We start from the raw sequence: 25,743 nt of genomic DNA, 5'->3' as shown, positions 1-25,743 counted from the left end.
CGAACCATGGGCAAAGGATTTTGTTTCTTTATGGATTTTTAGGAATAACATTGTCTACTGATCTCAGCCTTGTAACATGTTGGATTGGTCCAGTTTTAGAATGAATGTGAATTCATCATATGTGTGCATTTTTAATATAATTATCAGTAACTGAACATGTCTTCCACCTTTTTTAAAAGGCACTGTGTAGACAGTGTGGACTTAACTGGGTTTTGAGTAGTTGGTGCTTTGCACACTTTCTGAATGCCAGACAATGTTTGAAAGTCTTGCACTTAGTTCTAGCCTAGTCATGCTTTTCATAGTGTTTACTTTGCAGCTTTTCACCTGTCAAATTTTTCCATTGTAGATCAAAGAGTATAATTGAGGATTGCTTCAGTTTAGCAAATATTGCTCTCCAGTTGAGGAAATATAAAGATCTTGTCCATCTTTTATGCTCATCTTCTATTTATTTTAATTTTCTTATGATATAGACATAGGTTGATTGCCTTTTCCTTTGATTCCGCTTGCTTTACAGAAAACCAAAGTTGACTGATGTAAACTTTTTGGGTGTCATGCTGTTCCTCTTCCTTGTAAATTTTTTTTTCTGTGTGATTAGAACACCTGAATTATTTTTCAACTTTTTTTCTCTGCTAGTGTGAATTTTAGTAATTAAGAATTGTGACTTTTGTATTTGACACAACTGATTTTACTACTTCATAGGGTGTATAAAGACCACAACCACCAAACTGTGATTTGCATTTTTCTCCACTGTTCATTGTAGATTCAACAGTTAACTGAGACATTAAATATTGTCTCATGTGAGAAGGACCAGTTACTAGCTGAAAGAAATAATCACTCTTTACAACTTAAAGAACAAATCTCATCACTTAATCAAGAAAAAGATGAGCTACAAAAATTTCTTCAGGATGCCAGGTCTGAGCGGGACCAGCTCAAGACAGAATTGCAAAGAAATTCTGAGATGGTGAGTGTTGCAATTTGCATACCTGAGTTATTCATAACTTCTGATCTCAACTGGTACTTAAATATATGTTTTTATTTTAGTGTGTTGAAACAAAGGCCAAACTGGAAGATGCTTTAGAGCAACTGAAGCAGAGAAACCTGAACAATATGTCCATTCAGGTAAACCCAGTGGATATTGCAGAGCAGGCGGCCAATGACAGCTTGACAGAGATAACATTGAAAATTAAGGTAAGCTTATTTTTCTGTTTGTTTTAAGGATGCACATAGAAACTTAATGACACTTGTCATGGAGCATAAGCCTTTTGTGCATTATGTATAAAGTGGTTTCAATATCTTGCTGAGATGCTGCCTATCATGGGATCAGTTGATTTGCTGTTGTTGTTCAGTGGTTGCACATCAACTTCATGCTCACAGAATATCTCACTTGCTTTCATTACTGTCCAGCCATCCCAATGAAAATAACTAGTCATACAGGCTCATAGAATCATTTAGGTTGGAAGAGACCTCTTAGATTATAGATTTCAGCCCTTAAACCAGCACTGCCATGATCACTGCTAAACCTTGTCCTTAAGTGCCAGGTGTACACATCTTTGAAGCAGCTTCAGGGATGGTGATTCCACCACTTCCCTGGGCAGCCTGTTCCAGTACTTGGCAGCCTTTTCAATTCAGATATTTTTCCTAATAACCAGTCTAAACCTCCCTTAGTGCAACTTATCACATATTACTGGAGAGAAGAGGCTGACCCCCCAAGAGGGTGTAGCCCTCCTTTCAGGCAGTTGTAGAGTGATATGGTCTTCCTGCAGTCTCCTTTTCTCCAGGCTGAAACACCCCCAGCTCCCTCACCCACTCCACAGGACTTGTGCTCCAGACCCTTCCCCAGCTCCATTGCCCTTCTCTGGACACTCCCCAGCACCACCATGTTCTTTTTGTAGTGAGGGCCCCAGAGCTGAACAGAAGATTTGAGGTGTGGCCTTGCTAGTGCTGATCCCTTTCATAGTCCTGCTGGCCACACTATTCCTGACACAAGTCAGGATGCCCTTAGCCTTCTTGGCCACTGGGGAACACCCTGGCTCATGTTCTGCCAGTTGTTGACCAGCACTCCCAGTTCCTTTCCTGCTAGGAAGCTTTCCAGACACTATTCCCCCAGCCTGTAGCACTGCATGGGGTGTGTTGTGACCTGGCAGTTCAGCTGTTGAGCCTCAAACAGAAGCACTTTGCCTGGGTAATTATCTGGGTGTGTGCCTGGATTGGTGGTTTTGTCCTATCCCCATGGCAAGTCAAAACTGAAGTCTTAATCATAATAACATTTCCTGTTGTAAAACCAGTACATACTGTAGGGGTTAGTCCTGGAGTCAGGTAATTTATTTTATGTTTGTTTATAGCTAATCACACCTTTCCTCATTGTGAACAAATTAATTTGTTTCTCTTGCATTTAGGAGCTTCTTGAGAAATTCCCAAGTATGGGGAAGAGATATGAATGTCTCTCTACAGTGTCTCTTAAGCTAAAGAGTGAACTGAACAGTCAGAAAGCACTGATAGCTGTGATACTGCCTCAGCTTACACTGGAGCAGAGTAAACAAGTCAAAACGCTTCAAACTAAAAATGAGGAAATTAACACTCGTCTCCAGAAATTATTGACTAAATTGAAGGTACCAACTTATAATGCTGAATATGTGGATGCTTCATATTGTTTGGATTTGGGTTTGGGATTTTTTTAAATAAACTCTCAATGGTAACAGCTAGGATTTTATATACTCTAGCTTTGGGTTTTGAGAATCCGTACACTGGAGAAATCAAGCTGAGAGTAATTGCTTTATAATCTTAGAAAATGTAAATCAAACTTAGTTTTAACTGTAGTTCAGCTGCTTTGCACAGAATTATTTCATTAATATTATTCCATTTTAGTTGGAAAATGGAATTTCCTTTCTGTACTCTATAAATCAAATAATAGATGACTATTTCTGTGTGGGGGAAAGAGACATGCAAGATGGCTTGGAGATGCATCCTTACTCTGCAAAACTGCCCAGGTAGTTTGATTTTACAGCCTTCCCCAGTTTGGAATCAGTTTCTCCATTGGGCTAAAATTATTAGCAAAAAGGCTAAGGGTAGTTAACATATGCAGAGGTACAGTGAATGACAGTTTTTTCTGTTTCTTTTATTTACAATGAAATATTAAGAGCTGGGTTTTTTTTGGTTGGAGCATGGAAACATGCACAGGCCTAGAGAGAGGGGCTGAGGTTCTTGAGAGTCAGTGATGTCTACAAATAACCATTAACTTGGAAGCTGAACTAATATTCCAAAGGGTCTCATTTTCTAACTTAACACAGCCATTTTAGGTTTAATTTTTTCCATAGTTGGCTTTTAACTTTCATGGTTAAAGATGTTTGAGATTCAAGTAGTGAGCTCTGCTAGAATACAGTTTTAAATCGGCACAATGATATTATTCTTATAGATCATCTGCACCTTTCACAACTCCAAGAGAAAATAAATATAACAAAGAACACTTTGTTTTTCAAAGTTTAGATTTGTGTAAGACTGTCTAGGGCCTTTTAGACTTCTTGGCTTTTTTGGAGTCTACAGCAAATAGCATACTGGAAAAGTGCTGTCTCAGCTAAAAGGCTTACATGCCATTACTATAATGCACATGTGAACCTGATTTTCTTAGTCATGTGTTAGTTATCCTGGACATCTAGAGGCTCAGAGTAAGTAGACTGAATTATAAAATACTGTATTTTAGCTGGATGCAGGGTACCATTTTAAAACAGGCTCACTGATAAGATTCTGTGCTTCTGCAACAGCTTTTGTTCAGCTCTGTTTGCACAAAGAGAAGAGAATATCACACTACTGTTCACAAGTATGAAATGGAATTGCTGGAGGAAAAGAGAAAACAAGATCACCTACAGTCCCAGATTCAGTGTCTCAGGAAGATTAATTTGAAGCAGAATGAAGTATCATCTCAAGAGTTAAACAGCTGTGAAGGACTGCAGAGTTTCTACTTGGATGCAGAGGTAATATCTGGGGAAAATAATAGACAATAAAAACCCATTCCAAGGCATGGGGTCATGTGGTGGTGGGAATCTAATGGCATTGGCTTTATCTGTTAAAACTTCTTTTAAGGGGGGAGTGAAAAAATAGAGATATTTTTTATGCTGCTAGTTCTATAATAAGAAGGTTTTGCTTCATAAAGCAGCTGAAAATAAAATTATAAGGTTAGAAAATAGTTGGGACTGTTATTTACTTATTTGCCCTCTACAATACATACTATTCAATACCAAGATGACTTGTTCTAAAACAATGGAATAACCTTTTGCTAATAAGCACTTTTTTTCCCCCCCTTTCCACCTGCCCTAGGAACATGGATTGTCTTCTTGCTTTCCCAATAGGGTGTAATTTTAAGTCCAGCAAAACTCCTTTTATATGATAATTAGATGCTAAAACAGACTTCCTGCTATACTGATAAGTCAGAGGAGAGAAGGTATATTTAGACATGTGATAATCGAGTACTTAAATTTTAATTCCCTTTTTTTTAAGAGCATTCTCAAAGATGTGTCAGAAATGGAAAATGAACTTCTCTGCATAGAAGCAGAGTTAGAGCAGGAAGCAAGTGCTAGAAAAGAAACAATACAGTTCTGGGAAGCTTGTTCAGGAACTCACTGGGATACAGAGGAACTGAAAGAAGAACTAAAGAAAGATAATGAAAGACTCCTGCAAGTCTTTAAATTCTGGACTCCTAAAGTGAAGGTAAAATTAAATGTTATAGAATCAGAGATGTATTTTGTGTAAGCACTCTGCAAATGCCTATGATTGAAAACAAAACACAAAAAAGGCTCTTAAATCATCATTCATTTATTATCAGCATTTAGTCATACTTCAACTGTAAAATGTAGGAATGTTTAAAAGATTTTCAAAGATTTTTTTTAAACTTGAAAAGTTGCTTTCTAAAAGACTTTCTAGGTAATAAATGGGAATAGGGTTGTTTATTTGGGGTTTTATTACTCTGAATTCTGGAAAATGTTGCTTTTCTTGCCAAACTTTATCAACACTACTATAGCCATTTTTGACTCAGTCAAATTTATATTTGCACTCCTTTCTTTCTCATGCTTACTGCTTGCCTCTTTTGGAAATCTGGAGAGCATTTTTCAGGATTTAGTGCACTATGAACAGGATTTCACAAGATTTCATCCTTCTGATTAAATCTTAAGTTTAGCGTATTTTTAAAAGTTTCTTCTGTAGAGTCAATAGGCTGTCTTGACATTTTTGGGATTTTGCAGTGTTGGCAAGGTTTTCACAAGAATTCCCTACCCTAATATTATGTAGATCAAAGCTTTTAACAAACAAAAATCTAGTAAACATTGTCATTTCCTGACAATTGTGAAGTTTTCTTTATCTGACATGTTAAACGTGTGGGTTTCTAGAATAGTCCAATGTGTAGGTTTAATTTCCTTTAGTCAGTGAATACATTCTAGTAAGAAAAATCTGTGAATAATTATGGTTTTCTCAGGCTGACTTTCAAGAAGTCTTCCCATTACAGTTCATTTTGTTTCTTTAATATTAGAGTTTGAGTTAATGCAGAAATACTGGTAAACCTGCAATACACTATCATCTTGTCTTGTGCCCCTTCCTGCCTCCCTTTCTTCTGTAAATGAAACTGTTCTTTGAGAGATAATGATACTTTTTCTGACAGCAAGCATTGTCAAATGGGGCACTGAAACAAGAATGTGATGATAGTGCAGGCTAAGGTACTTCCTGTTTCTTCACTTGCCATATTTCTAGCAGATTAAAAAATTATTCTGTGTGATGCTTCTGATTTTCAGATACTCCTTGAACTTTCTTCAGAGCTGGATGCCAGAACTGCTGATTATAGTAAAAATGCTGATGTTGAATTAAAACAGAGAAAAGAGAAAAATGAAGAGTTACTTCAGGATCTAAACATTCTAAAAGAAAAACTGGCCCCTGGTGGCTCTGCGAGTCTGGCATTAGAAGAAGAAAATTATAGGCTTCATAATAAATTAAAGGCTGCAGAACAAGATAAAAAGGTACCAATACTTGCTTCTAAGGAAAGCTTCTTTAATGCTTGCTTTCTAAGGGAGAGTACTCCAAACTGAAAATAAGGATTGATGGCAACTGTAAATCTATGCCACCACAATAGAAATAGAGTACACTTTATTTCAGCAGCTCTTTTATTTCCAAAGTGAAATTTTGAGTTCTTGCCTGTAACATTATTATTTTAATGGCCTGATTTCTGTACACAAATACATGTTGAGTTTAGAAATTCATATGAAAGCTTTTATTTGCTTTTGAAGTATTGACTTTAATAGGGTGATACTCTTGATGCTTCCTGTCAGTATATGGTATTCACTATACATGAAGCTGGAGAAGAATTCTCTATTTAATCACAAGAATTGAGAATTAATTTTCTCTCTTTTTTATGCCACAGTTACCCTTCTCCAAAACACTTTTTCTTTTCTTAGACTTGAGTGTTCTAGACTATTAAAAGGTGACATAAAACAGTGACTTGGACATGAAGAGTTGCTATAGAGCCTGTAGTGTTGGATTTTTTTTGTGTGGTTTGGGTTTTTGCTAGTTCTTGCTAAGAATATGACCATGTGCTGTTACTGTTACTGCTCATAACTGATTGATTGATTGATGTATCTCAATAGGCTATGGAAGTAAAAATTCAGAAGTTAGAAAATGTAATAAATGAAGTGGGAGAAAGTGTCAAAGAGAGAGATGACAGGATAAGCAAGTTACAAGCACAGATAACAATAAGAACAGAGACAAGTGAGCTCACCCAACTGCAAGCCAAACTGAATGAGGTGGATAATTGCCTCAGGACTGCCTTAACAGAGAAACAGAGCCTTCAGGTATGAGCAAAATACTTCACTCTTCTCTTTCTCCTCTGATTAAAGACACAAAACATGCTTGACAACAGTTGTAGGTGAAACATAGCTCTCCATATCTCCAGTCAATGTATTTGTTCTGTATGACATTCCTAGAGTAAATTCCACTTGCTTGTTTAGCAGCCAGTTTCACATTCTACCAGTGCAACCATCAGTGGCAACATTTAGAATCCATATTACAATACTAGAAACTAAATGTGTCACTTGTATGTGATGCATTTCTGAAACACTTCAAATATCTTAAAACTTTTAAACTGAAGCATGAGCTTTTTACTCAACATTTGCGTGCTAATTTAGAATTCCCGGATTTATATCTGCACAGAAGTCAGCAAAACTTCCTAAAATATGGTAGCATATAATACACCAGTGTAGGATGCCAACTGCTACTATAGTGCTAGTTGGTAATGTGAGCCACCTTAGTGGAAAATAACTTCCTGGTCTTGTCCTGCAAAATCTAGCAGATCATAGTGAAGATACAAGGTAAACATCGCTTAATTTCATTGCTAAGTAAAAAGCCCTTATTTGTACTAAATATTTTATTTCCAGGCAAAATTAGATAAAGGTGCTGAGCTGTACAAAGAAGAAATTGACCATCTCAAAACACAACTGGTAAAATGTGATCTGGAAAGAATGAAACAATCCAACTCCTTTGAAGTGAAGTAAGTTCAAATTTTATCTTACCATTCTCAACTACTTCATTCTTAGCTTCTACTTTGCTCTTTTCCTATAAGTCGTAAGCATTCAGCTTGAGGTGTTTAAGTTTTTATAGCGGTTAGAGAAAGTAAAATCTCTACACACCTTGGATTGCTTACAAAACTTCTTCCCTATACACCAAAATTTCTCAATTAACTGTGTACAGCCATAAATGAAATAACTGTTCTCACAAAAGAAGGCAAGGGGAAAGCAGTAACTGAAAGCACTCTCTACTTCACTAGAGAGAAGGATACACCAAAAATAATTAGTCCAACTTTTGGGTGCACTTTATCCAAAATCTAACTGACAACCAGGTTTATGTAGTTTTTCTTGTAAAACATGGGTGTGTCTTGTATTTGATAGCTCATTGCAATTCAGCTGAAACTGTAATAATTATTAAACTGAGGTTTTCTGTGGATTTTTTTCCCTCCCTTTCTGCTTCATATAGACTTGCTAATTATAAAGCCCTTGCAGAACACCGAGAGCAACAGTTAACAAAGCTAAAAGAAGAACTGAGGAGAGCACACCAAGAGCAAGATGTTACTGGTAAATTCAAGATAAATGGAAGGGACTCTTTCATGTTAAACTCTGAGTTTTGAGACTAAATCTTTGAAGATCAGATTGAGATGCAGGCCTTGTACTCAAAGGGTATGAGGAGAACTGGGTGCATTGGAAGATGAGATGGAAAGTAGATTCCATCAGCTGCACATGAACTGCATTACAATCACAGCAGCTCTTGTGCTTTTCTCCAGCCACATTTGCCCTTATGGAGGGATAAGCTGCAGTGGTGGTAGCTCATGTTGCCACTTTCTCCTTAACATACGAATACTTAGTTCTAATCAAAGCTATGACATACCTGGAACAATAACTAGTTTACCTCTAAATGGCCCAGTGAAGAATCTGTCATGTTGCTTATTATCTCCCTGGCAGTGTGAATAGTGGGAGGTGTATTTTTTGTAGAAAAAAGAGTAACTGTTGGAATGGCACTTGTAACCCCGTGAAGTTTCACATATAAGACCACAAGAAGGAATAGGCTAAAAAATGTATTGGTTTGCTTTTAAGCACTCTCCAAATTATGCACACACATATGTATAAATCTGTTTTCTAGTGCTGAAAGAAGCAGATCCTCAGCAATCCCAAATACCCCTTACTTGTGGTGGTGGCAGTGGTATTGTGCAGAGCACACAAATACTTGTTCTAAAATCTGAACAAGCCAAGCTACAGAAAGAGAACTTGCAGCTGAAGAAACAAAATGACCTTCTATTGAGGTAAGTGGACAGCTGACTAGCAGCATGTCAAATCATTTATGTACATTTATGTATTTATGTCCATCATTAGTGTTTGTTTCTGGGAGACCTATGGAAGTGAGTAGCCATTAATTTTAGATTTCACATCATAAACTTTTATTTAAAGCTAATGTTTTATGGCTTATAAAGGCCTTTTGAACTTTAAATTGCTTACTTTCTTAAGAATCTTTTAAATGATGGAAACTGCACTTGAATTGTACATTGGAAGGAGTTTCAGTTTAAAAAAAATCCTCTGAAACCAAGATACACAACTAGTGTACTGCCATGTCTGTTGCACATCATCTGAAAATACAGGAACACTCTGTTCTTCAGGAATTTTTTCTTAAAGAAATTGCTTTAAACTTTTCTTAATTGAATGCTGGGGTTCTTTTCTTTGCAGTGATGAACTTCAACTGAAAGAGGAACTCAGGAAATGGAAAGAAAGAGCACTAAAATGGAGAGAACGATCCTCAAGAGAAACTACTCGAGAGACAATACCAAAGTCTCCTAAGAAGGCAGTGTCATATTTCTTTAAAGAGCAAATGCCTTCACCCTGCAAGGAAACTGTTTCTCAGGAAACAGTGACTCAGGACCTACCAAAACCTCTGCCTCTGACTTGTCCAACAAATTTCTTTGATAATTCCAACTTGGGTGTGCTAACAGGTACGTAACACAGTGGTAGTGTCCTATAAGATTTGATGCAAAATGTAAGGGATGGCCTGACATCTGAAACTTGCATGATAACAGTTTTCCTGAATGGTTTATCAAATGACTGTTGAAAAGCTGACCATCTAAGCTGTGAAGCTTCTGTATGCTCTACAGAATCAAAATACCAAAATGAATCCTTCACCTGCTGAAGAATATACAAACCTTTTTTTCCTTTTCTACAGTGGAAGTATTGATGCATGACTTTTAGAAGTGAATCAGCAAAATATTATTATTAGATAACTGTGCTGCTCTAAAATGTTTTGCTTTGTAAAAGTTAAACTTTACATTGTTTAAGCACAGATTTCTGGTAAAACTACATAAAGTTAACTGGTTAGCTTTTTTCTGAAGTTTTTCAAGATGGTAGACTTTAGCCTTTGATGTTGCATTTGCTACTCTGCCTGGTCCCAGCTGCAGTAATAGCTATTTTGATGAGAACTTCTGTTCCTCAGCATCACTTCAGATTTCTTATATCTGGCCTAATGACTTTTAGTGACCTTCTGCCCTCATGCTTCTCGCAGCTTTTAGAAGGCTCCAGCAGACATGTTGAAGAGTAGCCATTTTTGAGGTATTAGTAGCAGTCTTCCAGAAAGAACATGACTCATTATTTGGTTTTGTGATGGCCAACTTGGTAACAGCACAGCTTTCCTCATAACACAAAGTTCCCCAGAGGGAAGCTTTCATAGCTGACAGACAAAACACTAATCAAGATTAAATCACTGTATTCCTGCTGCTTGTCTAACTAAGAAAGGCTTTAATGTTCTTGTCTTCTGTACAGATACACGACCTGAGGGCACAGAGTCCACAGAAGAACATCTTAGGCACTTGTTTGGGACTTCGGACAGAGATAAAGCCCCTGACTGCAGCACCCAGTAAAGATGCTCTGTTGTAAGCTGCCCTTACAGTGCCTACAGCCAGGATCTGCATATACAAAAGAAAATTGCTTCAGGTTAAAAACCAACAGCTGCTTCCATCTTTGCTGTCTTGGAGTTTCTACTTCCCACAACTTGGAAAGCTGGAATATGAGGACAAAGATGAAAAAACAGATGTTGCCCCACAACCTGCTAAGCTGCTGATATTCAACTTTGGTGTTTTGGTGTGGATTTTTTTCATGGGAAAGAGAAGCTAAAGTATTGGGGAAAAAAAGGGAAAAAGGAATGGATCACAAACTAATCTACTGTGAAACTTCTCAGTCTCAAACTTTTCGTTCTGTCATTCCTAAAACAGCCCTTTTCTGAGGTGTTGATATTTCTATCTTCAGAGTGCTGTTGACTTGGCAAGAAATACTATTTTTGTTTCTTAGCATGTGGTTTTTATACCATACTTTCTTTAGGCCAACAAAAACTGCATTTTCACCACAATCTTGACTTCTTTGGTCACTGCAACCGAAGTTACTGATCTTGTGTTTGTAGAGCACACAATCAAGGGCTCCTCTTAAACTCCTTTAAAGTTTCTGCAACTCAGCCAATTATGGTACAGTGAGTAACTTTGAATTTTCCATCATTTTTCAATATACCTGTCTGAAGTTGTCTATTGGACTTTTTTTAAATAGTAAGCAGTGGATTTCACACTCTTCTGCTTCTCTAGTGAAGGGAAAACAAACCAGATCATTGGGGCAAGATGGACTCTTATTAACCTACTTATCTATATTGTGAGACCTACATTTTGTATGTTTTATATAAGAAATTTTAACTTGACAATAAAGTTTATTGTGTTAAATATGTAAAAATGGTTTTGCTGTTCACTTGTGCTATGATCCAGGGATGCTGACTGCAACATTGTGTCTAAATGTTACCAAATTAGTCTTTTATACTGATTTCATCACTTCCATCATTATTATTCTTCTTGTCTCCATCCTCTATAACCTTCTGCAGTAATTACTTGTGCAGAAATTTACTATTGTCAGAGTTTTATTTAATTCTTTGGGTCTATCAGAAAATGGTGGAAGGCTAAAATATAGATCCTCCTCTCTTTCCTGCCCGCCATTACCAACTAAACAGGAGTTGGGCACTCAGAACATGTGATCAACTCCATTAAGGATGAAATCATCACCATGACATGAGAAAGTCATAGCTAAGGAAGATACCTGCATCAAAAGCATCATCCTTATTTTATAGGAATAAATCTCTGTGATGCTAGGTCCTGTTTGGGTCACCCAAACTGACAAGCAGATGGCTCCACTGACATATTCCTGAGCATTCAGTAGTTACTGGAACTGGGGGAGTCACACAAGGATTATATACCTGATGGAGGTACTACTTTAGTAAAGAATGCAACTTTCTATTTACTTTGAATACCTGAAAACTGCCAACTACTGTACCTGTAATTTGCAAGGATTTATCTCAATCTCTGGTCTGGAATGTGTTTTGGAAAGCTTTTAAAGGCATGATGATATACAGGTTCCAAATACCATTACAGAGTTGGGCATTGCAATGTCTTCTTTCTGACTACAGCCACAGGTATTTATTTTCTGACAGGGATAAGGATAAATACAAAGTGCTGGTAGGTCTGTGGTGGTTTCTTTTTTTTTTTTTTTTTTTTTGAGGTGGGTTGGAAGTTTTCTGGGTTTGTTTTGGGTTGGTTTTTTTTTTGTTTGGTTTGGTTTGTTACTTTTTTTTTTCCCCACTATGATGAACGAGATTTTCTTTGGCCACCTGCATTTTGTTGTTCTAATAAATGAATTAGACTGATTTTTTTTTTCTTCCAGAATTGGGAAAGAAGGTGTATATATAGATCTACCTCTTCTATATACAATTTCCATTGGTTTTTTTGTTAATTATTACTTGCTTGGAACAACTAGGTTTGGTGATTTTTCTGGTGATTGAACTAAAAAAAGCAGAAACTTATTGCAACAGGTAGCAAAAGCTTAGGGGCAGAAGGATAAATGCTTTCAGCAAACTAAGTTATTACAGGTTTTGTTTACTGGGGAGCTGATTTATAAAGCTTTAAAAAGAAAGAAAACCCTAGCAGAAAGACAGGATAAACTGAACTTTTGTGTATGTGTGTGCCATTTTATCCACAGAATTGGCTTTTGTGAGAACTAACTGATGTTTAGGCAGGACACCAAATTCCTTAATAATACTATCAGGTAGTTTTAAGTCTGGTGTAAGCTTATAGCTAAATTAGTTTGTTCTAGAATTTTTCAGTCTAATGACATTAATTCTGCTTTAACATATGCAAGTTAAACCACCAGAAACAAAAGCTAAGTTGGCAAATCTCCAGTTTAACAACAATAAAAAAATATTCACATAAGTTTTGTCCTGGTTTGGAATTTGATAATTTACATTGTAGAAAGACATTGCTTGGAAAAACAGGTTTGTGGCCTTTTGGTGGGAGTCCTACTGATCTCTTGAATTCCCATTGTAAGAGTCAGCTAATGCTGGTGGTACTTTTGTGTCCTTTCATGTGCAGGAGAAAAATCACTTTTTTTAAAAAATCCTCAGTTTCACTAGATGGCAGCATCTCAATATTTCAACAGGAAATTACGTTCGTCTAGAGAAACTTAGCAGTTGGACTACAAATCCCAACAAGCACAGGGAAAACAAAAACCACAGAACTTCCTTTTGTACAAGGGTCGGTGAATATAGCAAAGCTGTTCTAGATCTCTTGGTGAGTGACTGTATTAATATTTATTTGTGAAGGCTTCATAGAATCAGTATGGCAAATGTTCATAAAACCTGACTGTTAGATTGAAAAATGTATTTATAATGCATTTTGCTTCCCATGTGTTAAGGCATTTTGGGGAATTACTTGAACTGGTCTGGGTGGCTTTTGGAAAGAAAAAAAATTCTTCCATTATGTTGCTTCAGAAGTCTCATTTGTTAAATGTGTAACCTTCAGGAAACAGTTTTGGTGCAATTTTGTTAGGAAAAACATCTAACAAAACAGAATTTCTGATCAAAATAAAAGAATAATTTATTCAAAAAGTAGGATACTAAATTTGACTCAGTAATCTGAGTCACAGCATGGATTTGAACATCCCTAGAGGACAGCACTGGCTACTAACATAGGGAAGATTATCGTACCTTTAATTTCCCAGTGAAGTACTAGGTGTGTTGGATTTATGTGTATATTTAAGGACTTTGTTCTTATGACACCTTTCAACACCCATATCTACATAGATGAAGTTGCTTGGAGGAGTATGAGATGCAGCAGTTTTGCTTATAAGGAACCCAATTAACAAACTCCAGATACTTCACTGATGCTAGAACATAGGGACCTCACTTTTTAGGAAGTTCTTTGAGATTTGGTATTTGTTTTCACTTGTTTGCCTGCATTTTTGTATGCGGTATTTCGTTAAACCTAACACAGCACTTGAACAAGGCTGTATTTTGCCTTTTGGCTGCTCCACCTAGGCTAAGGTAGCAGCTCCAAGAGGTTCCCTACTGCTCCAGGCACACTCAGTGTTCTCTGAGAACAGGGAACAAGAGGCAAGACTGGGGGCTTCATTCTCCCCACACTTTCCTGCTTCACTGGGATTGGGAGCCGGCTGTGCTGGAGGATTCCTAAGACAACTGAGGGCACATACCAAGGCCAGGGCATTGTGTGGAATGTATTGCAGTCTAGGACATGGAAAAGTTTGTAGAGAAACAGAAGACAGACCTGCTTTCTGAGAATACCACGGATAGTGGAAACACTAGATCACGAATAATTGTACTGCTGTTTCATCCAGGCTTTTTTTTTTTTTTTTTTTTTTTTTGCCTGTTTAAGAAAAAATAAAATCCAATTTCTGTTATAATGAAGCTTAACTTCTGAGCTCAAATGCCTTTTGACTTTTTGAGACCCTTTATGTACAACTAAAAAAAAGAAAAAGATGGGGCAGCCCTGCCTCTCAGAACTCTGGAAAACTGAGGGTCACAGGACAATTGTGATGGCAGAGGTACACCCTGGATTGTGTCTAGTTTTGAGAATGTGTTTGCATCTGATTCCTGGAGGGCGGGGATGGTGTTGGCTTGTTTGTTAAATTTCTGTGCCATCCCGTGCAGGTCAGCACCATGGGGCGGCTGGATGGGAAGGTCATCCTGTTGTCTGCAGCAGCACAGGGCATTGGCCGAGCAGCTGCTATTGTAAGTTGGAAAATGTTTGTTCTGCTGGGCCTGTGCAAGGTCTCTCATTCTAGCTTGTCCAGTGACACCTGCTCCAAACCAGTTCTTGAATTAATAAACCACAGATGATGCTAGAAGCACACAGTGAAAAAATCAGGGAATAATGTAGCCAGTATGGTGTATCATGCAGGCTTCGCGCTGTTTCAATTTATGAAAATCTTCAACTCTGAGTGGAGATGTTAGACAAGGATAAGAACCAGATTTGAGGACAGCTGCGTCTGCTTTTTTTAACAATATATGGTTGGTACTGCCTGTACCTTTTATTCAGCATCTCTGTTGCTTTGTTCTGGGAGAAAATAGAGATGATAGAGGGAGTATTTCCTGGTCTAAGGCTGGATACTGTGAGGATCCCTTACAGCAAAGCCAAGGCATTTTACCTATTTTCATGACTGACAAAACCAAGTTCACATGATACTAGCACATTGTTCACAATGAGCAACTGTAAGAAACTCTTTACAAATTTTGTGTGATTACTGTTAAACAGAATTTAAGGTATGTATTAACTTTCCAGTTAGCTTATAACTCCTTTTGACCAGTTCTTCTCCTGCTACTTCCCCTTTCCATGGCAAATAAAAAACCCAGTAGAATTATCTTGTTATCTCTGTAATGTAATTAACAGCTCAGGAAAAGCTCCTGTAGCATTTTTGCCAGGCTGGTTACTTTCTCATTACCCTGGCTGAGAACACAGAAGACTGCTGATCTTGGCTCTTACATGAATTACTCAGTCCAAGGAGCAGGTAATCCTCCTGCTGGTTTCACTTCATAAATACCCAACCAACCATGGAAGGGTGCTATGGTTAATGTCACTATCCTCTTAAGCTGCACTTGGGACACCTATTTTGAAGATAAGGGGCTAGAGTCCAAGATGTCAGAATACTTTTGACAGACTTTACTTCCTTAGCTGTTGATTTATCAGGAATTACAATAAAAAGAGGCTTCTGAGGAGTCTGTCAAGAATGAAGCAGTGTCTCTGGTTAAATATCAAAAGTCGTGCTGCTTTTAATATTGTTCTATTCCAATTACTTGGATACAAAGGAATTTGTTTTAAAAATCCTGGTTTACGACTTCTGCCTTTACCTGTCAAATTTTGTAACTTTTAATTTAAATCTAACAATAGATTTAAATTAGATTTAAATCTAACAATACAGATAGGTCTAGCCCTATTGCTTGTTACTGCAGCTAATAAGGGCAATAATAATTTCCATTATCTTAGTCTGGTTACTGTTCTTATCTTTTATTTATGGATTCCTTCCTTTAGGGAAAACACCTTAAATCTGTCTTATCACACAAAGTTAAATAGTTGTCTGCAACTCCCTGATATGCCCAGAATGAAGACTTAGAGATCAGCTGCCTTCAGCTTGGCTTGGCTCCTATTTCAAGCCAAAAAGGACCTGAAAAGAAAACAGATTTTATTTGTGGTATGACCTGGAATATCTAAATATAAATTGTTTCTGTGTTCTCCAGGCTTTTGCTAAAGAAGGAGCCAAAGTCATTGCTACAGACATCAATGAGTCTAAACTGCAAGAACTGGGGAAATATCCAGGTAAATGGCCCTACATCAGGCATTAGTTCAGCTCTTACAAGTTTTGTGTAGGCTGTCTGAGATACATTTTGAGGATAGGAAAACTTGAAAAAGACGCAAAAAAAGAAAATATCCAGACTAGTTCTTCTGATGTTTGCATTGCTTTATGCTGTGGTGTGAAAGAACAGAGATTTGCCACGTAAAAATATTGCAACATCAGCGTATCAGAGTGTTATTCCAGATATGTGGAATGACTGATTTTCTTGTGTCACAGAAGAAGTTGATGTTTTTTAGATCAGCACCCATTTTGCCTTCACTAGGCTAATTATCAGGTGCATCACTCTGGAAGGCATGGGATGTTTTTTTCTCTGACCAAGAGAACATCCCAGTATACAAAAAGGTAGACCTAGTGTCTTGCATTTCTATGGTCCATACTTGTCTTGTCCTTTTAATGCATTCCTTACTGTGCTGCAGAATCCATACGTCTTCAGAAAAGTAATTCTAGCAACACTAGATATGCCTATCCTGTTGGTATAAATGTTCAGGCCTGAAGGTTGTTTTTGTACTGCCACCACAGGAACATGCTTCAAGGAGCAGGTTTTGCACAGGTGTGTTTCTAATCACAAGTCGGATATTAGGTTAAAAAGTATTTTTTCAATATTGAAATAAAAATAAGACTTGGATATAGTTCACAGTTGACAATGCTTCTAACTTGATTTGAGAGAAGAAAGTGGATTTAAAGAATTCCTACTGAAGGCTGACAGTAAAATACACAAAACCACAGCTGGCACAACTTTTAGCATGACTATCAGGCTCTGCCAACTGGAGCTCACAACAAGAAATCCCTTTGTAATTGTTTGGGAACTTGAGGGCTTTTCAGGTTCCTTCTGAGGGTATTTGGGAAAATGTTACATTTTTTTCCTCTGCTAGTATGCTCACAAGGAAAGAAATAATTTTCCATATACTCAGAGCCATTTCCATCCTTTAGACATAAGATTAGTCAATCTATAATTCATCAAGACTTGGCACTTTGAGGTCTTTGAATTTTATCCAGGAGAGGTAATTCCAATGTGATGTTAATCACCAGCCTGTAGTCTGATCGAATGCACAAATCTCTTCAAAAGTGTCTCTACATTTAACTAAGGCACAGAAAGCCTTTTCATGGAAACCAAAGCTTGTTGCTTTGGTTTCAAAAAAACCCAGGTTTTTATCCATTTCAAATCAAGTTCTCCTTTGACAATACTCAGATGCTTTACAGACAGCTTTACACTGTTTCATGGAATCATATCTGTTGGGTTAGACTTTGGGAGGCCATGTAGTTCTATCTAGTGCTCGAAGTGGCACTGGTTAGAGCAGGTTGCTCAGGGCTATGTTTAATTAAGTTCTGAACATCTCTAAGGATGGAATTTCATCTGCAGGACCCTGTTCCAGTGTGACTGCCCTCATGATTTTAATAGTTTATGCAAAATAATTTTTCTTTGTTAATTAAATTATATAAAGCTCATTCATAATATTATCAACTACACATGAGAATGTGGCATGTAGTGGGACTGTAAGACACATGTAACTAGTTCCAGGTGTTATTCTATGATAACGAATGTGAAAGTTTATTATGATTATATAAGTTCTCTAATTCTTCTGTGTGAGACTATAGTGGAATTCAAACTTATTTGAAATGTTTTTATAGTAAATTAAGCTAGCTCATCTGCTTGTCATGCTGTATAACAATTAAAACAGTTGATCATTTTAATTGTCTCCTGAAATTTTAAATAGCATCATATGCTGTCCCAGATTAACTGCTGCACTAACTTAATCATTCAGTGAATTGAATTGTAAGTGCTATCCTCAGCACATCAGAAAAATACTCAGCCAATCCTCAATTAAATACATTGAAACAAATGCTGTGTTTTTTCTAGGCATTCAAATACGGGTTCTGGATGTCACCAAAAAGGAGCAGATAGAAAATCTGGCCAAGGAGATTGAAAAGACTGATGTCCTCTGTAACATTGCAGGGTAACCAGAATCTCTTTGCTACTACTGTTTTTCCAGTTTTCCCTGTCCTCCAGAACTACTTTCTATTACTTTAATGCATTTTATTTGTTATGTTTTAATGGATTTTATACTCTTAATAGAAACCTCCATGTGTTTCCATCAAAACGAAACTTTTTTTGCACAACCACATAACCCAGGCCAAGATAAAACAGCTCTGGAACTTGTGTTTTCCTCACTCTATGGGTACCCTGTACTGATGGCTTTGCCCCTTCTAGCACAACAGTGAACAAAGCCTAACAGTCTGCTCCTGCTTTTTTTTTGGTTCTTCTGTTGCCAATCATTTTGTTGCACGTATTGAGTCTGCTTTGTATCCTTGATATTTACCAGAAGAAATACACTGCTGCTTGCATTCTTCAAAGGAGCTCTTATCTCCCTCTTTTAAAGGTTGGAAAAGTGAATTGCTACAAAACAGCGGTGGAAAAAGAGTCACAGAAATGTAAGCCACAGACAGTAATCCACTTCATGCACTCATTCTAGGTTTGTTCATCATGGAACCATTCTGGAGTGTGAGGAGCAAGACTGGGACTTCACGATGAACCTCAATGTTCGCAGCATGTACCTGATGATCAAGACATTCCTCCCCAAGGCAAGGCTTGGCTGCCCATGACTTTTAGTCTCTGCTGCCTTGTTTAAAGTGTGACAGATCAGAGTTGCTGCCACTGTGGCAGCGTACAAAATACAAGCGTGCCACTTTGGATAGGGGGGCCCTTAGAGTACAGTAATCCTACTATTAAACATTCTCTTCATTGCATAATATTTCAAGTAGACAATTTATCCAAAGGATATGGTAGAGAAGATTTATCTGGGGAGTTGCATATGTAAACTAGTTAAAATACTTCAGACTTTATGCAGAGTAGTGATGGAGTCATTGCAATACAGTGCTAATGTATTCTACTACAGCACACAGCTGCACAATACCACTGCTACAAAGTATTAATAAATCATCTATATTAATATGAATTTTGTACAGCTCTGGAGACTATCTGGTGAAAAAATTCAGGGATGCTGATTAGAGCACAACAGCTCAGTGAATGTAGCAGCTCCAAGATGCTTCTTGGTTTTTCCATAATCACTAGTTTTGGGTCTACAAAACCTTGTGGACCGAATAAGGTGTTTGCATTCCCATAAATGCAAAGGCTAGATTTGAAAGCTGTGACTATGACTGGATGATAACTACTATTTTCAGTATTGTTCCAGTTCTTTTTGCTTGGTTGGTTGGGTTTTTTGTTTGTTTGGGGGTGGTTTTTTTCTTAGCTGAACTTAATTTTCAAAATTTGAGGGTTTTTAAGAACTTCAGGCATATCAGATTTTAGGATGCCTAAAAAGGTTGTAACTTGAAGAAAATTACAATTCATAGATGCTAAAGTGTTGTGCTTTAGTCTTCTCCAAAACAAGAAGAGTTTGAGTGGGATCAGTGAGTTGCTGCATTGGTAGATGGTATGGGCAGATGTCTGTGTGGTATAACTTACTGTCATGACAGAGGGCAATGACTAATAGGTGGCAACCTAAGAAAAAAATCCTTTCCAGCATCTTCAATCCTGACATGGCTCAGGGAACGAGTGAGAATTTCCTACTCTGCTTTACTGCTTCAGTCAATGGCACCTACCCACGTCAAGTGACCTTTGTTGCCCTGGGTATCAAGTGCATGTAGGGCTGTTCTCTGAGTTGCTGTGGGCTTTTTGCTGAACCTGCAGATGACAAAACAGTTTGCATTTGAGTGACATAAGTACTCTCTTTGCAGATGCTTAAACAGAAATCTGGAAATATTATAAATATGTCTTCTGTGGCATCCAGCATCAAAGGTCAGTAGCTTGCTAGAGTTCCTCATATAAATCTTTAAGGTGATGGATATACAATATAAATATTGTGCAACTTTGAACTTGGAGGACGTTCTAAATTTAAAGCTATTTCTAAATCCTGTGGAGGGACCAGTTAGGGGAAAAAAGTGAACGAATCCTTTTCACCAGTATTTATTTACTAAAATGATATGACTTCCAGTGATACTTGGTACATGTGTTCTTCAGAGATATAATGAAGAAATGACAACTACAAAAGTGCTGTAACTATGCTTTCAAAAGAAGCCTGATCATGACTAACAGATGGATTTCTGCTGTTCCTAAATCTTTGCTGCTTGTTACGTTTTCTAGACAAGTCCCCAGGCTTACACTATTGAAAGATTGTGTGCTTTCCTCTGAGGTATACCTGAGTAGAATTCTGGCAGTTGGCATTCCAGCTAGCCTGCCATTATGGAGAGGCTACAGCTGCTACAGGAAATGCTGGAGTCCAGAAGCAGGTGTATATTGAACAATCTTGGCCCTTTTTTCCTTTATAACTCTGTTTCTGTGCTGCCTTGACATGGACCTTCTGTTAGGAGTTGTGAACAGGTGTGCCTACAGTTCCTCAAAGGCAGCAGTTATTGGGCTAACAAAGGCTGTGGCTGCTGATTTCATTGAACAAGGCATCAGATGCAACTGCGTATGCCCTGGTAAGTGTTTTTACATTATCCTGTGATCTAGGAGCAGATGCTACAAGGCCAGATTGAGTCTGGCTTTTTTAACAAAGAATAGACTTGCAAACGGTAACTGAAGTTACCAGCAGTCTACAAGAACAGAGCATGCTTGAAAGGCTTAATATAGAAAAGTTGTTATTCTGTGGTTAAACTGGATGTTTAGTCTGATTAACCTAGTATCTGCACTTTACACATACATTACACAGTAACTGAATGGTTCTTTTCAAAGATGCAGTCTCAGAAGTTAGAAGTAGGCAAGAGCTAACTAACAGTCTGACCATTGTTTAACCATATAAAAAGTATTGAATCTAATTCTCAAAACTCTTGCCTTCTACGGAAATTTAAAATTCTCTGCTTTCTTGGTGGCTTTACAGTCTTTCTCCTGAATTATATTGCAAAGTTACACGTAGGTGTTAAGACATACGAATACAACAAATAGACTTTTGTTGTGATTGCTGATGCAGTTGATTTTTAACACTGAATTTAAAATTTTGCATAGGAACTGTTGACACACCATCTTTACGGGAAAGAATCCAAGCCCGGCCTAACCCAGAACAGGTGAGAAAGCAATTTATTAGCTTGGTCACATGTATATATGTTTAACTCTCTTCTAAAAAATAGTATATAGCTGCACTTCTGCCCATTTTCAAGAATGTCCTCAATTTCAGACTACTGAGGATAACTTAATATTGCTGTCTCCTTTGAAAGTGTGGTCAGCTTGAACTCGAGACAGAAGTCTTACAGCCAGACCAGAACTGAAGCCTCAGAAGGATAATATTGGTTAGCGAATGCACAGGGGCTCTCATCCATGGAAGCAACTCCAAGTGTTGGTTACAGTATCCAGTGCAAAAGCAGAGGACGTTTTCTATTGAGGCATGTGTCAGCCACAAGGAAATGCAAAAACAGCACAGACAGAGCACTCTGGCCTATGCATTTCCACATTATTTGGGATGCTTAATCATCCAACAATAGATAATGGCAAGTTCATATTTGAAGGGCATGGAAATATCTACCACCAAAGGAAGAAGGATTTTATGTTGGCTTTATTCTAGAATAAGAGATTTAGCTGCTTTCTAAAACTCTCCTTATTTTTTTCAACCTGAAATTTACATCCCTGTTGACTTTATGTTTTTCCAGCTTTAATTCCTTACTTAATGCCCTAAAGGAAGTTATGACTAGAAGCCTGTTTCCAATACTGCTTTGTAGATGTCAGTAGGTAAAAATAATTGGGTTTTTATTTTTGATATACCAAATGCTCTTGCATATCCAGGCACTGAAGGACTTTCTGGCCAGACAGAAGACTGGCAGGATGGCTACTGCAGAAGAAGTGGCCCATCTCTTTGTGTACCTGGCCTCTGATGAAGTAAGTATAGACAATGAAATGTCCTGTCATAGAATCCCACACTACTTTGTTACTTGCCAGTAAAGAGGGTATTTGTTTCAGGACAATTTCCATTCTCTTTGAGCTGGATTATAACAAAAATAAAAACCAAACTATGTTCTTTTACTGAGTTCATCCTGCAATACAAAAGGTGTTCAGAATGTTGACAGTGATTGCAAGGCATTATGTATTTGGTGCCACAGCCTGGTGGGTGCATGTCACCTGAGCAAACTGGCTGACCCCAGCTTGTCAGCTTTACCAAGCTTGCACCGTGGCTAGATCATGTTTTAAGGAGGTAGAATTAGTAGAGCTGCTGGAGATTTTAGCTAATGGTCAGGGTGAATCTGCCATCCCAGCACAAGGAAAACAACAGACCCACTGTTGATATTACACACCAGACTCCAGATGACCACTGCAAACAGCACCAACACTAATGAGCACACACCAATGTTATTTGAGCTGCTATGAATTTACTGAGACTAGAAACTGGACTGGATTTGTCCGGACATGTCCAGCAGTCCTAACGTCCATGTCAAAATACTTCAGTGGATTTAGTTCAGTATTAACGTTGCTATCTATCAGTAGTCTGTTTCTCAATTTCATCTTGGGTTTAGTATTTCCACAATGCTAATAATTTTTCCAGTCTGCTCACAGGGTTTTCAGTGGTGTGTAAACAGAATTCCACTTTTTCAATGTATTCAGCATGTTTCAGCAGTGACATAAGAATGTCAACAGCTCAGTTGCTTACCCCACTATCCATATAATATAAGTTTTTAGTTAGGTCCCATTATAATTATTGGCTGACCTGGTCAGATTCTGCTCAGCTGAACAGACCTAATAACATCACAGTGTGAGGTATTTACTCCTGCAGGTAAAATATCTAAAGTCTAGCTTTTTTAAATTTGTACTCTCACGATGCATTCTCATCCTAATGCCTCTAGTAATACTTTTGCCACACTTCCTTGAATTAAGTAGAAGGCTTCAATTTCTATGTTTGTTTCTATTTAGATATTATATTACTTACTCAGGTATTTTTGTAAAACCAAAAAAAGTGTATAAAAATAAAGCATATTTTTTAATTTAAAAAAAGTGTTTCCCTGTAATTAATAGCCATGAAAAATTACTTGAAATCATTGTTTATTTTATGTAATTTCAGTCTGCGTATGTGACTGGTAATGAACTAATCATCGATGGAGGATGGAGCTTGTGACTGACTCTACCTGCAAATGGAAATTCATACTATGATGGGCAAAAAATGAGGATGGTGTTTTTTGCAAAGATTGAGATCATGCATGTGATGTCTTTCCAAACAAATCTGCTATTTCTAGATTGATCGTACTGATTAACTTTTCCTTAAATGGAGAAACACTGGAGTAAAACATACTTCATGTGGCTTCAATTTATGGCAACTCCAAAAACATGAAAAAACAGCAGTTTAATGTTTAAGATTTCAGGAGGCCAAAAATATGATTCAAGTTACAAAATCTCAGTTGTGTTTTAAGCAAAATCTGAGTGAAAGGAATTAACTATTATATTTATTCTCATCTTATGAGGTATTTGGAAATTAAATACAATTAAATACTCACAAGAACAACTATGGAAGGGCAATACTCTAGCAGGTATGGTTGGGGGTATATGTAAGAGGAGTATTCTCAAATATATGGGTGGATTTTCATGAATATGCTTGACTTGAAACACAAAAGCAAAAGGAGTGGATTTTACCACCCTAGATAGAGCCAATATATTTGTCTCCAAAATGATGTACTAATATTGGACAAATTCTGTAAAATCTGTTGCTAGGTGCCACACTTTGGTGCTCTATGCCTTATTCTCAAGTACCAATACAGCTCACACTAAAGCACAAGGCAAAATTTCTCTGAAAAGGACTGTTTCTACAAGAGTATGTGCTGATGTTTTTATTGTGATAGCACATGGTAGCTTTGATTCATGAAATATAAACCTATTATTGTCAAGTTTCATACTCTGGGGAAAAAACATAGGTCCTGACCCAGAGATCTAAGGCAATGAATAACCCGAATTCACAAAGCATTTGTTTTGCTAACATACTGCTTAAAACCAACATGAATTCCATGGTCTGACTGTCATGGTTACCTTTAACATTTATCTTGTTCATAAATGAAACTCTATGTAATTTAATACATATCTTCATATATATAATATACATATATATGTGAGGGAGCAATTAAGGACTAAATGCTACTTAATATGATTCAACAGTAATCAAAGCACAGGAAAAATGTACAATGTTGTCTGTGTTTCTGTAACAACAACTGCCATGTTTATACAATTATTGCTTAAGCTTTTCAATATCAGCTGAAACATTAATATAAATTACTTGATTTCAAAGATAATGAACACATCTAGTTAAAATCTGGCTTCTTATTTTAAAATTATTGTATGTAAATCTAGATTTTACTAATGAGAAAAATATTGTGAATGTTGGCTTCATTGGGCTCATTATGGGCTTAACGTTTACCTTTAATCATGGTTGGAGCATTCTGACCTTGTGTAGCTTGTTTATGGGGTTTCAGAGAATCTAGTATTTCAATCAAGTGACCTTGGCAGCCAAGCAGGATCAAGTTGGGGCACAAATCCAAAATGGCTCCAAAAACATTCACTGACATAAATGCAAAATATGAAAAATTGAGGCTGGCAGGACACAATTTCAATGATTTCAGAGTTTAATATGAAGGCCTAAGTCCTTTTGTAGTAGGTGCATAAGGCTTACCTTGAAAAGAGAATTTCCCCATTGCAGTAACACAGGGAACATGTACTGCGTATTCTGAAAATATAATTAAGAATATGAGAGAAAATTCATTATACTTATTGCACATTGACCATCCTTACTTAACGTTTCTAAACTCGCTTAGAATTGTAGGGTTGCCGCTCAAACATGGCTGCTGCTGCCGTTGTTGTCAAAGTACTTGTGGAAGAAAATAAGTACCACTTGCCTTTAAATTGCACTAAAAGGCACAAAAGGGTTTTTTTAGTGGTAGGTCAAAAATCTGGTAGACCAGAAAAGTAAAAATCAGCAGAGCTTGCTGCCTCTTGCTCTATTAGCAGTGCTTTTCATGGAAGTGTTAACAGTTGCAACTCTGAAATGTTCCAATGTCATGAGGTTTTTCAGCGAACTTGCAGGAATTATTAAAGAAAATGCTTCTTAATGCTCTTGTGACCTAATTCCCTGGTCTGTTTTTAATGGAACTGGGTAATTCTCTTTGTTTTCCTTCCACCCCAGTGATAATATAAAAAGGCTTTTTGACTTTTCTGATTCTAGGTCAAACTTTTCTCTTGTGGGGGAAGGAGGAATAGACTTCCCCAATTCCAAGCCCTTCTGGAAAATTTAATCTGATCAAAAAATGCTTTCATTTTCTCTTGGATTTGTAGTCAGCTTAGTTCTGTGTGATGATACCAGGAGCAAAGCAGCAACATGTGGCATTTGACTCTGCTTTCACATGGACTGAGTGCAGCTTGCAAATTTACGGTTGAGAAAAAGAGAAGGTCTGAGAAAACATCTCGTTACCTAATGTGCACTTACAAATGGTGTGGATGAAGTTGCTTTAGGAAGTCAGAATGCCAGGATGGGAACAACATAAATATACAAGTTGT

General features: G+C 37.3%; 2 protein-coding genes across 6 annotated transcripts in view; both read left to right on the top strand.

Moving 5' to 3' along the window:
* CENPE (centromere protein E) overlaps nt 1–11,405 on the top strand; it is a 38,105-nt gene extending 26,700 nt beyond the window's left edge. For 3 of the 5 annotated variants that reach the window (XM_030947190.1, XM_030947191.1, XM_030947189.1), the window contains 12 exons: nt 761–961; nt 1,042–1,188; nt 2,397–2,609; nt 3,759–3,968; nt 4,492–4,701; nt 5,775–5,996; nt 6,621–6,824; nt 7,407–7,519; nt 8,002–8,099; nt 8,662–8,821; nt 9,240–9,502; nt 10,323–11,403. In XM_030947190.1, the coding sequence (XP_030803050.1) occupies nt 761–961; nt 1,042–1,188; nt 2,397–2,609; nt 3,759–3,968; nt 4,492–4,701; nt 5,775–5,996; nt 6,621–6,824; nt 7,407–7,519; nt 8,002–8,099; nt 8,662–8,821; nt 9,240–9,502; nt 10,323–10,420 (2,139 nt within the window). In that variant the 3' untranslated portion in view covers nt 10,421–11,403. Of the gene's footprint in view, nt 1–760; nt 962–1,041; nt 1,189–2,396; nt 2,610–3,758; nt 3,969–4,491; nt 4,702–5,774; nt 5,997–6,620; nt 6,825–7,406; nt 7,520–8,001; nt 8,100–8,661; nt 8,822–9,239; nt 9,503–10,322 lie in introns of all 5 variants that reach the window. The other 2 variants (XM_030947192.1, XM_030947193.1) reach the window with 1 other exon arrangement.
* A 1,689-nt stretch (nt 11,406–13,094) lies between these two features.
* On the top strand, nt 13,095–25,465 carry BDH2 (3-hydroxybutyrate dehydrogenase 2). Its single transcript, XM_030947205.1, has 10 exons — nt 13,095–13,153; nt 14,530–14,610; nt 16,114–16,192; nt 18,088–18,184; nt 18,701–18,809; nt 19,965–20,025; nt 20,595–20,708; nt 21,232–21,290; nt 22,003–22,095; nt 23,270–25,465. The coding sequence occupies exons 2-10, from the start codon at nt 14,539–14,541 to the stop codon at nt 23,321–23,323; spliced, it is 738 nt and encodes a 245-aa protein (XP_030803065.1). The 5' UTR covers nt 13,095–13,153; nt 14,530–14,538; the 3' UTR covers nt 23,324–25,465.
* Nucleotides 25,466–25,743: the final 278 nt, after the last annotated feature.

The sequence above is a fragment of the Camarhynchus parvulus genome, chromosome 4, assembly GCF_901933205.1.
Source record: "Camarhynchus parvulus chromosome 4, STF_HiC, whole genome shotgun sequence".
NCBI classification, from domain to species: domain Eukaryota; kingdom Metazoa; phylum Chordata; class Aves; order Passeriformes; family Thraupidae; genus Camarhynchus; species Camarhynchus parvulus.
This window is presented reverse-complemented; position numbering and strand designations above follow the sequence as displayed.

Excerpts from the sequence above, each read along its gene's own strand:
- BDH2 (XM_030947205.1), top strand. The coding sequence starts at position 14,539 with ATGGGGCGGCTGGATGGGAAGGTCATCCTGTTGTCTGCAGCAGCACAG. Across the intron at positions 16,193-18,087 it reads AGAACTGGGGAAATATCCAG|GCATTCAAATACGGGTTCTG; the intron begins GTAAATGGCCCT and ends TGTTTTTTCTAG. Across the intron at positions 20,709-21,231 it reads ATGCAACTGCGTATGCCCTG|GAACTGTTGACACACCATCT; the intron begins GTAAGTGTTTTT and ends AATTTTGCATAG.